Source organism: Bison bison, unplaced genomic scaffold (genome assembly GCF_000754665.1).
Source record: "Bison bison bison isolate TAMUID 2011002044 unplaced genomic scaffold, Bison_UMD1.0 scf7180017864123, whole genome shotgun sequence".
Classification (NCBI taxonomy): Eukaryota; Metazoa; Chordata; class Mammalia; order Artiodactyla; family Bovidae; genus Bison; species Bison bison.
The window spans coordinates 97,445-109,957 of NW_011494695.1; the positions used below are offsets into that span (position 1 = coordinate 97,445).

Below are 12,513 nucleotides of genomic sequence, written 5' to 3' on the forward strand. Positions count from 1 at the left end.
GATGAATGGGTTAAATCTGGATTTGCCATTCACTAGTAGTGTTTTTTTGAACAAGCCACTCAATCTCTCTAAGCTTCATCTGCAGAACTGGGCATATAAACATGTCATGTATTCTTTTCTGAAATGGCCAGGTGGATGTGGCCCTGAGAGGAGACAGGTTCAGGCCGAGTTTCTTGTACTCACAGATACCAGAGACAGGAGGCATGCAGGCCACACAGAACCTTATGGGGAAGGGGGGTCAGAAGGCAGAAAACAGGAGTGAGGGGAACAGTCAGGCCCCAGCCTTTATTGGGGTTTCTGTGAGAAAGACAAGGCAGTTCTAGCTAGTTTGAATAATTTTGGTGGACTGTGGGCTATAGACGTGTTCTCTAGTTGCCTTGGGACCAGCCTTGGGAAGATTGAGGCAGAGAAATGTTTTTTGGGGGCAGAGAAAAGAAGTGTGGCTCCAGATTGGATAGAAAAGGGATGCTCCCAGCAGGGCCCTTTGCATCTCTGAGAATTGGCCAGCTTCAGGAGGAGCAGTCTCTCCCCAGCCAGAAAAGTTTCTTAAGATGTCAGAATATCATAATATACAGAAAATAATTATATATACAGGCATACCTCAGAGATCATGTGGGTCTGGGTCCAGACCACCACAATAAAGTGAATATTTCAATAAAGTGCATCACAGGAATTGTTTGTTTTCCCGTGTGTATAAAAGTTATGTTTATACTATCCTGTAGTGTATTAAGTATGCAATGGCATTGTGTCTAAAAAAAACAATGTACGTACCTTAATTTAAAAATACTTCATTGCTAAAAAATGCTAGGACTTCCTTGGTGGTCCTGTGGTTAGGATTCTGCGCACTTCCACTGCAAGGGGAATGAGTTCAATCCCTGGTCAGGAAACTTAGATCTCACAATATGCATGGTGTGGGCAAAATAATAAAATAAAATAAAAAAATGCTAACCATCATCTAAGCCTTCAGAGAGTCATAATCTTTTTGCTGGCAGGGCAGGGGAAGGAGGAGGAGAATTGAAATATGGCAAGAATCACCAAAAAGTGATGCAGAGACACAAAATGAGCAAATGTTGGGAAAATGACACTTGCTTGATGAAGGGTTACCACAAACCTTGAGTTTGTACCAAGCACAGTATCTGCAAAGTGCAGTAAAGCAAGGTGTGATAAAACAAGGCACATACACGCACATACAATGCAGGACACATCTCATCTGAGAAGCTAGATATTTGAATGGTGATCTCAAAGGATCTCAAAAGTTAAAATACATGTCAACACCCAAATTAAAAGATTGAAAATATTAATTTATTTTTGGCTGTGCTGGGTCTTCGTTGCAGTGCGGGCTTTCTCTAGTTGCAGCGAGCAGGGGCTACTCTCTACTTGCAATCCATGGCTTTCTTATTGCGGTGGCTTCTGTCGTTGCAGACCACGGGCTCTAGACACGAGGGCTCAGCAGTTGCAGCTTCCAGGTTCTAGAGCTCAGACTTGGAAGTTGTGGCCCATGGGCTTAGTTACTCCTCAGTATATGGGGTCTTCCTGGACAAGGGTTCGAACCCATGTCCTCTGCATGGGCAGGTGGATTCTTATCCATTGGACCACTTGGGAAGCCCAGGTTTTTATTTCTTTATAGCTATGTTCCACTAATAAGTCTTTGAGGGCCACTTTCTAGAAATAACTGCAATAAAGAGGCTTGGAAATCAACACCCACTTTTACTGTCCACCCCAACTTCTTTCCAGTTAATCTCTAGTAAAGGGCCTCACTTATATGGGTTAAATTGCATCCCCTCAACATTCAAGTGTTGAAGTCCTAACCCCCAGTACCCCAGATATGACTGTATTTGGAGACAGGCCTTTTAAAGAGGTGATTAGAGTCAGATGAGGTCACCAGGTTGGGCCCTAAATCAGTATGATTAGTGTCTTTATAAGGAAAGGAGATTAGGACACAGACATGCACAGAGGGAAGGCCACGAAAGACACAGGAGGAATGAAGCTACAAGCCAAAGAGAAAGGCCTCCAGCAGAAATCAGACCTGCTGACACCTTGATCTTGGACTTACAGCCTCCAGAACTATGAGACAACTAGTTTTTAATTTCTGTCGTTTAAGCCATGCAGTCTGTGCTATTTTGTTATGGTAGCCCCAGCAAAGTAATATACCACTTATTTGTTTTTTAAAAAATACATTTTAAAAAGAAGGCAAATATAAGGACAGATAAAGGGAGTGTTAGGGAGTTTGGAATGGACAGGTACACACTGCTATATTTAAAATAGAACCAACAAAGACCTACTGTACAGCACAGAGAGCCCTGCTCAAAGTTATGTAGCAGCCTGGATGGGAGGGAAATCTGGGGGAGAATCGATACGTGTATATGTATGGCTGAGTCCCTTTGCTGGACACCTAAAACTGTCACAACATTGTTAATTGGCTATATTCCAATATAAAATAAAAAGCTTTTTAAAAGACCCATAAAAGGAAGAAAGGAAACAATAATAACAAAAAGCGTACCCATATATAGAATGGTTTTTAGATCTGCTTCTCTCAGGATGGGGCTTCCCGTGTGGCGCTAGTGGTAAAGAACCCGCATGCCAGTGCAAGAGACGCAGGAGATGTGGGTTCGATCTCTGGGTGGGGAAGATCCCCCTGAAGAAAGGAATGACTACCCACTCCAGTATTCTTGCCTGGAGAATTCCATGGACAGAGGAGCCTGGCAGAGTACAGTCCATGCGGTCGCATAGAGTCGGACACGACTGAGTGACTGAGGACACACGCGTGCACCCCATCAAAATGCTGCATTTCCTGACATTGCTCGTAATGATTTCAGATACTCTGGCCTCTGAAGTGAGGGTCCTGGGAACAGCCTCCTCAAGAAGAGCCTTTTTCATCATAATTTGTCTTGGATCCCATTTCCACGGTCATCAAGACTGAATTATGAGAGACTCCGTTGGCTTGGACCACCAAAGGGAATGCCTGTGCCAGGAGCACAGAGCACCCAGCACACCTCTGGGGAAAGTAACCAACATATCGGTGGAGTTTTTCTTCCTCTGAGGTTGTGCCAGGCCATCCTAATGTGGATATCCATGGCTGTCTGCTGGCCGGCAGTCAGCCTCCTCTCCACACATCCCCCAGTTCAGAGTCTGTGCTCCTCCATGGGCCAGAGACAGGTCTATGCATAAAGGCTGGGCATCTGGGTTGCACTGTTTCAGAGATGCCATCTGCATCCTTCATGCTTGTTTCTTGGATCCTGCCTGAAGGACCTAAAACTGGCCACTGGGCTTACTTACTTAGGGAGCCCTCTAGTCCCAGAACTGACAAAGGCCTCTGCACACAGGCATTCAGGACAGCACACCCATGTGGGTAAAGCATGTGGCCCTGGGAGCCACTGGTTGATGAGTCTTCTGGTGAACAGAGCATCAGAAAGCTCAGGCCACCTGGGCAAAGACGGAGCTTCTGGTGGTTTCCTTCTCAAAGGGCCTCCTGCTACTCTGCACTGTGGCTGCAAACTCCTGGCTCTCTTCTGTGTGAGTGCAGGGGATGGTGGGCTGCAGACAAATAAGCCAGTCTCCAGCCTGTAGATGATGATCCAGGACATCCTGCTGAGTGAGCTCGGAGCGGGGACATGTGATATTGGGTAGGCCAGAAAGTTTTTCAGGTTTTTCCAAAACAGCTTACTGAAAAATCTGAATCAGATTTTCGGCCAATCCAGTACTTAAAAAAAAAAGTTAATAAGCTCACCCCAAATGTACCAGGGTGGCTCAGATGGTAAAGAATCTGCCTGCAATGCAGGAGACTCAAGTTCGATCCTTGGGTTGGGAAGGTCCCCTGGAGAAGGGGCCTCTGGGCTACCCAGTCCCATATTCTTCCCTGGAGAATCCCATGGACAGAGGAGCCTGGCGGGCTGCAGTCCATGGGGTCACAAAGAGTCAGGCATGACTGAGCAACTAACACTAACACTTTCAAACTTACCAATCTGCTGCTTTCCTCTTTGGGTCCTTATACATGTCCTCTAATACCTCACCTGCCCCGTCTGCTTCATTTCCCCTGCCTCTGCCCTTCATTTGCAAAACACACATTCAAAAATAAAATAATCCAAAATTTCCAGAGAGTGAGAGCAGGGCAGTAAGCCCCAAGCATGGGGCCCTTTTGCATGTGGGGCCTTGTCACACACCACAAGGCTGGCCCTGGTTTTCTCCTACCTCTTGGAAACTGGGGAGCCCTAGTGAAAATGTGCATCACTTTAAGTGCTAAAGATCTACCGATAACCTTTTATGCAATTTGGAATGAGCATTATGGTCCAGTTTTAAATGAATTTTCTATTAAAGTCACATGTATCTAGATCTCAGGAAATCCAGCCGGGTGTTACGGACCTCCTGAAAGAAAGCCTCCTTTCTTGTCTCTTTCTTGGTGCTTAAATTGAGGTGCCTGACTTGCAGTTTCATTTCAGCCCCATCCTTTCCCAACTCTTCCCTCAATGTGTCTGCATGCGTGCTCAGTTGTGTCCGACTCTTTGCGACCCCAGGGACCCACCAGGCTCCTCTGTCCATGGGATTCTCTAGGCAAGAATACTGGAGTGGGTTACCATTTCCTTCTCCCGGGGATTTTCCCGACCCAGGGATCGAACCTTCATCTCCTTTGTCTCCTGCATTGGCAGGCGGATTCTTTTACCATTGAGACACCCGGGACGCCCTTTAATGTGACGCTCTGTGAATTCTGACACCCACCTTCCTCCCATCAGCATCATGAGCCTAAATGAGGACAAGGCCAGGATGGCTGCATGGGACAGTGGAACAGCCAGGCAGGTCCAGCTCCTACTCACAGATGGTCACTGCGTCACTTGAGTTTCAATTTTTGATCTGTGATATGGTGATACCATCTGCCTGTAGGCTTGGAAGGACCACACAGTTCTATGGCCCCTGACTGCATTCTAGAATCTGCTCCCTTCCTCCACCGGCCTTCTCCATCAGACTAGGATGCCAGTTCTCCATGCCCCGCAACCCCTGACACCCAAACCACTAACAAGTCCCTCTCACTTCTAAGGCTGATGCAGGACTTCTGCTCAGGTGGCCTGGAAAAAAGGGGGAGAGATACTTTCTGTTGTTTGTTTTGTGTAAGGGTGGGGCCAGCAGGGCCTTCATAAACCAAGCATCTTGAGCTTCCTTTCACTCTTTCCTACCTTCTCAAGCTCCTTCATCTGAACACAGGCAGAATTCCTACTTCACAACTGTGCTGGGAAGATGAAACGAAGTCACTCCTAACAAGAGACTAAAGCTGTGTTTGGCATATTTTTGTTCCATCACTAAGTTGTATCCAACTCTTTGTGACCCCACAGTCTACAGCTCTGTCCTTCACCATCTTCTGGAATTTGCTCAAACTCATGTCCGTTGAGTCGGTGATGCCATCCAACAATCTCTTCCTCTGTTGCCCCTTCTCCTCTTGCCCTCAGTCTTTCCCAGCATCAGGGTCTTTTCCAAGGAGTCGGCTCTTTGCATCAGGTGGCCAAAGTATTAGAGCTTCAGCTTCAGCGTGTGGTAGGTGCTTAAGAAATGTCATCTCCTAGCCTGCTCCCCCAAGTAGACTTTGGAGTTCAGTATGGGGCTGACCATCCCTGCAGCAGGTATGGAGGACAAAAGACTGGATAATGGGACGATGACCCCAATCCATCCTTATTTATGCTCTGGCATCTCTGGCCTTCTCTGAGCCTCTTTTTTACCCTTTGAGGATATTAGGAATACTTGCAGCACTGCCTACCTCCCAAGATGAATTATATTTTAAATTAAGGGAGATAATGAGTGTGAAACTTTGTACAAAGATAAAGGGTTATTAACACAAGTGCTCAAGGCTTAGGTCGCCAAACCTCAAACAGAACACTTTGCTTTTCTTCCTCCAGCTCACAGGCACCTCCCCTGCTCTGCTGGCACGGTGGGTGTGTCTGATGTGTTTGGGGAACACAGCCTCTCTGGTCAGTCTGGAGCATCTTGACTTCGCCAGCATATCATCATTTTTTAATGTGCATAAAAGATGATTATGAAACAGGGAGCCAGCTCAGGGCTGGGGTCTGGGTGGGAAGACTGCAGGAAATGTGTTTGTGTGACTCACCTAGCCCAGGGTGTGGCCTGACAGATATTCATCCATCAATCAAACATTATTACAAAGTGTACATGAACACATTCATTAGGATTCAGCAATTAGTACTGAATCAGAATCTGAATTAGAATCCATGATTCCTGCCAAGCAGCCTAACTCCCACCTGGGTTTATGATGGGGAACTCACTACCTTTAAAGCTTATTCCCTATTTGTGCGTCTCTGTTAAAAAGTGTATTCTAGGGACTTCCCTGGTGGTGAAGACTCCATGTTTGCACTGCAGGGGGTGTAGTTTAGATCCATAGCTGGGAAAAAATAAGATTCTGCATGCCACGTGATGTGGCCAAAAATAAATAAATAAGTAATAAAATAAATGAAAAGTTTATTCTGTGCTTTCCACCCTTTCAGTTCAGTTCAGTCGCTCAGTCGTGTCTCACTCTTTGCGACCCCACGGACTGCAACACGCCAGGCCTCCCTGTCCATCACCAACTCCCGGAGTTTACACGTCCATTGAGTCGGTGATGCCATCCAACCATCTCATCCTCTGTTGTCCCCTTCTCCTCTTTCCCTCAGTCTTTTCCAGCATCAGGGTCTTTTCCAATGAATCAGTTCTTTGAATCAGGTGGCCAAAGTATTGGAATTTCAGCTTCAGCATCAGTCCTTCCAATGAATATTCAGGATTGATGGTGTCACAATGGGAGCTCTGAACCCTAATGACCTGAATCTAAAGTCAGTCTCCTCTGTCTACCAACTATGTGACCTTGTGAGTTACTCGACCTCTGTGTGCCTCAGTTTCCTCATTTGGAATATGAAGATCATAACAACACTTATAGGCTTATTATGGAATTAAATGCATTAATATGGGAAGTACTTAGAACATGTCTGGCACAGAGTGAGGACTTGGGAAATGCCAGTAATTATTGTTACTCTACAATTTATCTTCCCCTTTGTGAAAGTATGAAAGCTAAAGAATAGTTAGAGCAATTAAAAGTAAATACAGCAGGCAGAGAGATAAATGAACTGTTTGCATAAACATGAATTAAGAGAGTCACACTCAAGGAAGAATTGTTCCCTGTTGAGGACAGCAAACATCTGGAAGGGATTAAGTAGGGGTAAGAGGGGGTGGGGTAGTGTGAGCTGAGAACACACTGTGACTGCTGGAAGGAGAGAATTCATTTCTGGGGTGGGTAAGTGATCTCAAAAGAGGGAGGCTGCTCTGGGCTTCTACAGCACGACTGGATGCCCAAAGAGTATTTACTCTTTCAAATAATTTCGTTCTGATTAGACTGAGTACCTAAAATACCCATATCATTCATTTGAGCTAATTCATTAAATTAAAAAACCCAGAAATCAAATTGTAAAGATAGGTAGGTAATGCATTGCCTTGAGAAAGTCACTTCTAAAATGCAAATATACTAACATAAAATAACAGGCTACCATTTTGGATCTGGAGAAGGCAATGGCAACCGACTCCAGTACTCTTGCCTGGGAAATCCTATGGGCGGAGGAGCCTGGTGGGCTGCAGTCCATGGGGTCTGGAAGAGTTGGACACAACTGAGCGACTTCACTTTCACTTTTCACTTTCATGCACTGGAGACGGCAATGGCAACCCACTCCAGTGTTCTTGCCTGGAGAATCCCAGGGACGGGGGAGCCTGGTGGGCTGCCGTCTATGGGGTCGCACAGAGTCGGACACGACTGAAGCGACTTAGAAGTCACTTCATGGGATTTTCCAGGCAAGAGTACTGGAGTGGGGTGCCATTGCCTTCTCCGATCTGTGACATTAACCATATGAAAATTGTAATACTCAGTGCATTGAGGTTTTATTGAAACTGGCACATTTAAAAATCTATAATGTACATGTGTGTGCTAAGTCGCTTCAGTCATGTCCGACTCTTTGTGACCCCATGGACTGTAGCCTACCAGGCTCCTCTGTCCATAAGATTTTCCAGGCAAGAACACTGGAGTGGGTTGCCATTTCCTCCTCCAGGCGATCTTCCCAACCCAGGGATCGAACCTGAGTCTCTTATGTCTCCGGTATTGGCAGCTGGGTTCTTTACCACTAGCACCACCTGGAAAGCCTATAATGTAATTACAAATAGGTATAACTTACGGGAAGTGATTTGGCTAGAATTTTTTTCTTTTCTTTTTGTGATTTGGTTGGAATTTTTAAGAGTTATAAAAATGTCTATAACTGTGGCTCTACTAATCCAGCTTCTAGGAATTTATTGGCAGGAAAAAATTCAAGAGAAGGAGGGACCTTTCTGCACTTGTTTTCGATGATTGAGAGTGGGTAAACTACCAGGCATCTCCCTGATGGGCTCTTAGGCAGCCATCAGAAGGATAATTATAAAGGACAGATGGGGAAAGTGTGAAATAATCATTCACAAATTTAAAAAGCACAGGAATTGAATTGTAAAGACTGGGTATGCATTTGGATGGAACTAGAAGAAAATGGAAAGGAAACTAGTGTTCTTTGTTGGAGGTTGTGAGATGGTGGAACAATTTTTTCTTTCTTTCCTTTCAGTTTATGTTAAAATTGGTTGTGCAATGAAAAATGATCAAAGACTCAGATGGACTCTCTAGGAAGGGGTAGCTGATTGTCAACCTTCACCATATGGGCAAGTTTCAGTCCAGTTTTCTGAGAGAGACAGGGTCTCAGATCTGAAAGCTGGGGGCTGATGGGCAAGGCGGGTGGCCTCCCAGGGCACAGGGACCACCTGCAGAGGGAGGGAGGGAGGTGCTGGTGGGAGCTGGCGGAGAGTGGCTTTAAGGGAAACTGCCTCCTTCACGGGGTTGCCTCTGACAGGCCTGAGCTAATGAGCATTAAAATCAAGTACTTGCACTGTTCCTCTTAGTCATTCGCAATCCCAACGTTAAAACCAGAATCGACAAACCTAGTGTTTACTCCTTCTGATGAGCTGCGGTGTTTCTCTGAATCTCAGAGCATCCAGAGCACAGACTGACACTAGAATATCAGGCTTTCTGGTTTCCAACCGCCCTGTCTCAAATACTTGTCAATCAGTCTGGTCGAATATCAGACAAACACAATCAGGCCCTGGCCTGCGATGACTTCTTAGGCAGACAGTTCCTGTGGTTGCTTGGGTTGTGATTGCATCATGGATTCATTTCCCCAGAACCTTTACTTCTATTGACAACTCTTTTTAAAAAAGATTTCTTTATTTGGCTGCGTAAGGCATTATTTGCAGTAGGCGGAATATTTCATTGTGGCGCACGGGCTTTCTAGTTGTGGCTCAGGCTTAGTTGCTCTTCAGCATGTGGGATCTCAGTTCCCTGACCAGGGGTCGAACTCATGTCACTTGAATTGAAAAGTGGATTCTTAACCACTGGACCTTTCCAGGGAAATCCCTTGACGACTCTTTGACTAACTTTTCAGAGTAGTGGGGCATGAAGGGAACCGCTGGACCAGGAGTCAGAAAGCATGCCGTTAGGCAGATCATAAATATGCTCATGGCTTCAGTCTCTTTATCTGTAAAATGGGGAAACTTTTTACCAAAGACTGCCTAGACTCAAAATCAATGATGCAAGTCTGAAAAACTCAGTTTGGGCCATAGTAGAGAGTCTTCTGCCCAGAATGAAGTTGAAGGCCCCTCTTCCAAACTTCGCCCAGTCTTTATACACCATGGAAAAAACAAATTTAGATCAAGCCCCACCCTGTAAGGGGATGTTGACACCCTGTTATGTGCAGAAGAGGTTAGCCAGGAGGTATGGACGCTCAGAAGCTAGTCAGGAGACAGCTGATGAAGGAACTGCTGACTTTAACCAGAAGCATTGTTACATAGCCAGGATGTGATCACTGTCTTTGAGATTCTGAAGAGCTGTCTTGTGGGAAAAGTAAAATTCACTTGCTTTCTGTGACCTCAGAGGGCAAAATCAGTGGTTAGAGAGTACAGGGAGGCAAATTTCAAGTCTGAACAGAATACAGAACATTCCAGCACTTAGAACTAACTGAAAGTGGAGAGAATGGCTTTGAGCAGAGGTTGGGCATATGCTTTTCTTGGAGATTAAAGTGCTGAGTGAACACTTTAATTTTGTTGACTATTGTCATTTTTTTGTTTCTGGGTGTGCCATGTGGGATGCAGGATCTTAGTTCCCAGACCAGGGGTCGAACCCTGCCCCCTGCAGTGGTAGCACTGGATTGCCAGGGAAGTCTCAAGGGAGAATTTGAAGTGGGGCTCAAATGCTCCTCTAATGCTGTGAGCCTCTGAATGTAATCTGAGATGACTTACATCCTCCAGGGCAGCCACCATAAATGCTGTGCACTGGCAGAAGCATCAGCTCCAGCACCCACAAAACCACCTTCCTCAGTCCCAGCTTGAGGTTCAGGAAAGAGCTAGTGTATATGGATCCCCTCATCACTTGAACAAGCTGTGTACCAGATTCCCCAGCTCTCTCCATCCCAAGATTTCCAAGGCAGAATTCCCTCTGTGCCTCCTTCGCCTCTACCTCCTACTCTGCCCCACCCCCACTACTAGTTTCCATCTTTCTGGTGTGTAGATCAGAGAGGGAGACAAAGGTGTGGACAGTGCACAGCAAACAGACCAGCATTCCTAGACATCCCAGGATGTACCAGGGTTTGCTGTGTCCCTAAGTGCTCCATGAGCATGCAGGAGACACCCGATGCTAGATGATAATGACTCAGAGGCATGCCCTTCCCCTTCATATTGTGAACTAGCTGCTTATAATCAAGAAAAGGAAACCTCTTTTTCAAGAGAAAAGGGTGGAAGACCATTGAGGTGGTTGTTTGTCTGAGGAGGGAAATGCACATGTGCTAATTCACTCAGTTGTGTCTGACTCTTTGCAACCTCATGGACTGTAGCCTGCCCGGCTCCTCTGTTCATGGGCCCAGGCAAGAATACTGAGTGGGTTGCCATGCCCTCCTCCAGGGGATATTCTCCACCCAGGGATCAAACCTGAGTCTCTTATGTCTCCTGCACTGGCATACGGGTTCTTTACCACTAGCGCCATCTGGGAAGCCCCAGAGAAGGGAAGGTATGGATGTAAAAAGCATCTCCCCTAGCCTAAAGGGAATGGGATCCTGAACTGGGGAGTGGGAATTACCAGAGCTGCCCGGAGCCTGGCTGAGTCTGCTGCTGGCATGGTCCCTTTAGGCAGTTCCAGAGCAGACTTGGAGGGCAGCATCTGGGTTCCAGAGCAAGCAAGCCCTCTGGGTTGGAATCCTGTCTCCATGTCTTACTTGCTGTGCTGTCTGAGGCAAAAGTAACAGCTTTAGCCGTAAAGAGGGGTAAATAAGGGTCCTTTGCTGCTCTTTAGTTGCTCAGTCGTGTCCGACTCTTTGCAACCCCATGGACTGTGTAGCCTGCCAGTCTCCTCTGTCCATGAGATTTCCCAGGCAAGAATACTGGAACGAATTGCCATTTCCTTCTCCAGGGGATAAGGGTACCTCCCTTCTAAAGTGGAGAGGATGACACACAATATTGGAGGGTAAGCCTCGTGGAACTGCTGATGCCTGATCCTTTCCAAAATACAAAAAAAAAAAAAAAAAAAAAGAGAGAGAGAGAGAGACCGGTTCCTACGGATCAACCTCATCCATAGATAAGTCTGTGCGTGCATGCGTGCGTGCGTGCATACAGGCTAAGTCGATTCAGTCCTGTTGGACTCTTTGTGATCCCATGCACTGTAGCCCGCCAGGTTCCTCTGTCCATGGAATTCTCCAGGCTAGAATACTGTAGTGGGTCGCCAGGCCCTTCTCCTGGGGATCTTCCCAACTCAGGGATGGAACCTGCATCTTTTATGTCTCCTGAATTGGCAGGCGGGTTCTTTACCTTTCGCCACCTGGGAAGCCCATAGATGAGTCCAGGGGTTCCCAAACTCAACCGCATCTTATAACTACCCTGGGCTCTTTTTTTAAATTCCAAAGCCCGGGTCACCTCCCAGACCCATCCGATCACAATTTCTACAGGTGGGATCCCTGGCCAGGTGATTCTCACGGGCAGACGTGTTTGGGGACCACACTGGCTGAACACCGTTTAGGGGATGTGTTAAGGCGCTCAGCCTTAGCCACTTCTGCTTTTCCTTCCTCTCGTTGAGCGTCTCCTGCCGGGGCGGGGGTTGGCGGAGGATCTCCGCAGCCGTCTCATCTCTCCACCTCCTCCTTCTCCTCCATCTCCGCAGTGTCCAGGCCCCGGAGCTCCCCGGACGACCTGAAGGCGCTGACTCGGAACGTGAACCGGCTGAACGAGAGCTTCCGGGACTTGCAGCTGCGGCTGCTGCAGGCCCCGCTGCAAGGGGAGCTGAGCGAGCAGGTGTGGAAGGCGCACGACGCGCTGCAGAACCAGTCGGACTCGCTGCTGGCGCTGGCGGGCGCGGTGCAGCGCCTGGAGGGGGCGCTGTGGGGGCTGCAGGCCCAGGCGGCGCAGAGCGAGCAGGCGGTGGTCTTGCTGCGGGAGCGCGCGGCC

General features: G+C 47.2%; 1 protein-coding gene across 1 annotated transcript in view; it reads left to right on the forward strand.

Annotated features, from left to right (window-relative positions):
- SCARA5 (scavenger receptor class A, member 5) overlaps positions 1-12,513 on the forward strand; it is a 133,962-nt gene that overhangs the window by 64,688 nt on the left and 56,761 nt on the right. The window contains exon 4 of the mRNA XM_010839607.1: positions 12,230-12,509. Coding sequence (XP_010837909.1) covers positions 12,230-12,509 — 280 coding nt within the window. The remainder of the gene's footprint in view (positions 1-12,229; positions 12,510-12,513) is intronic.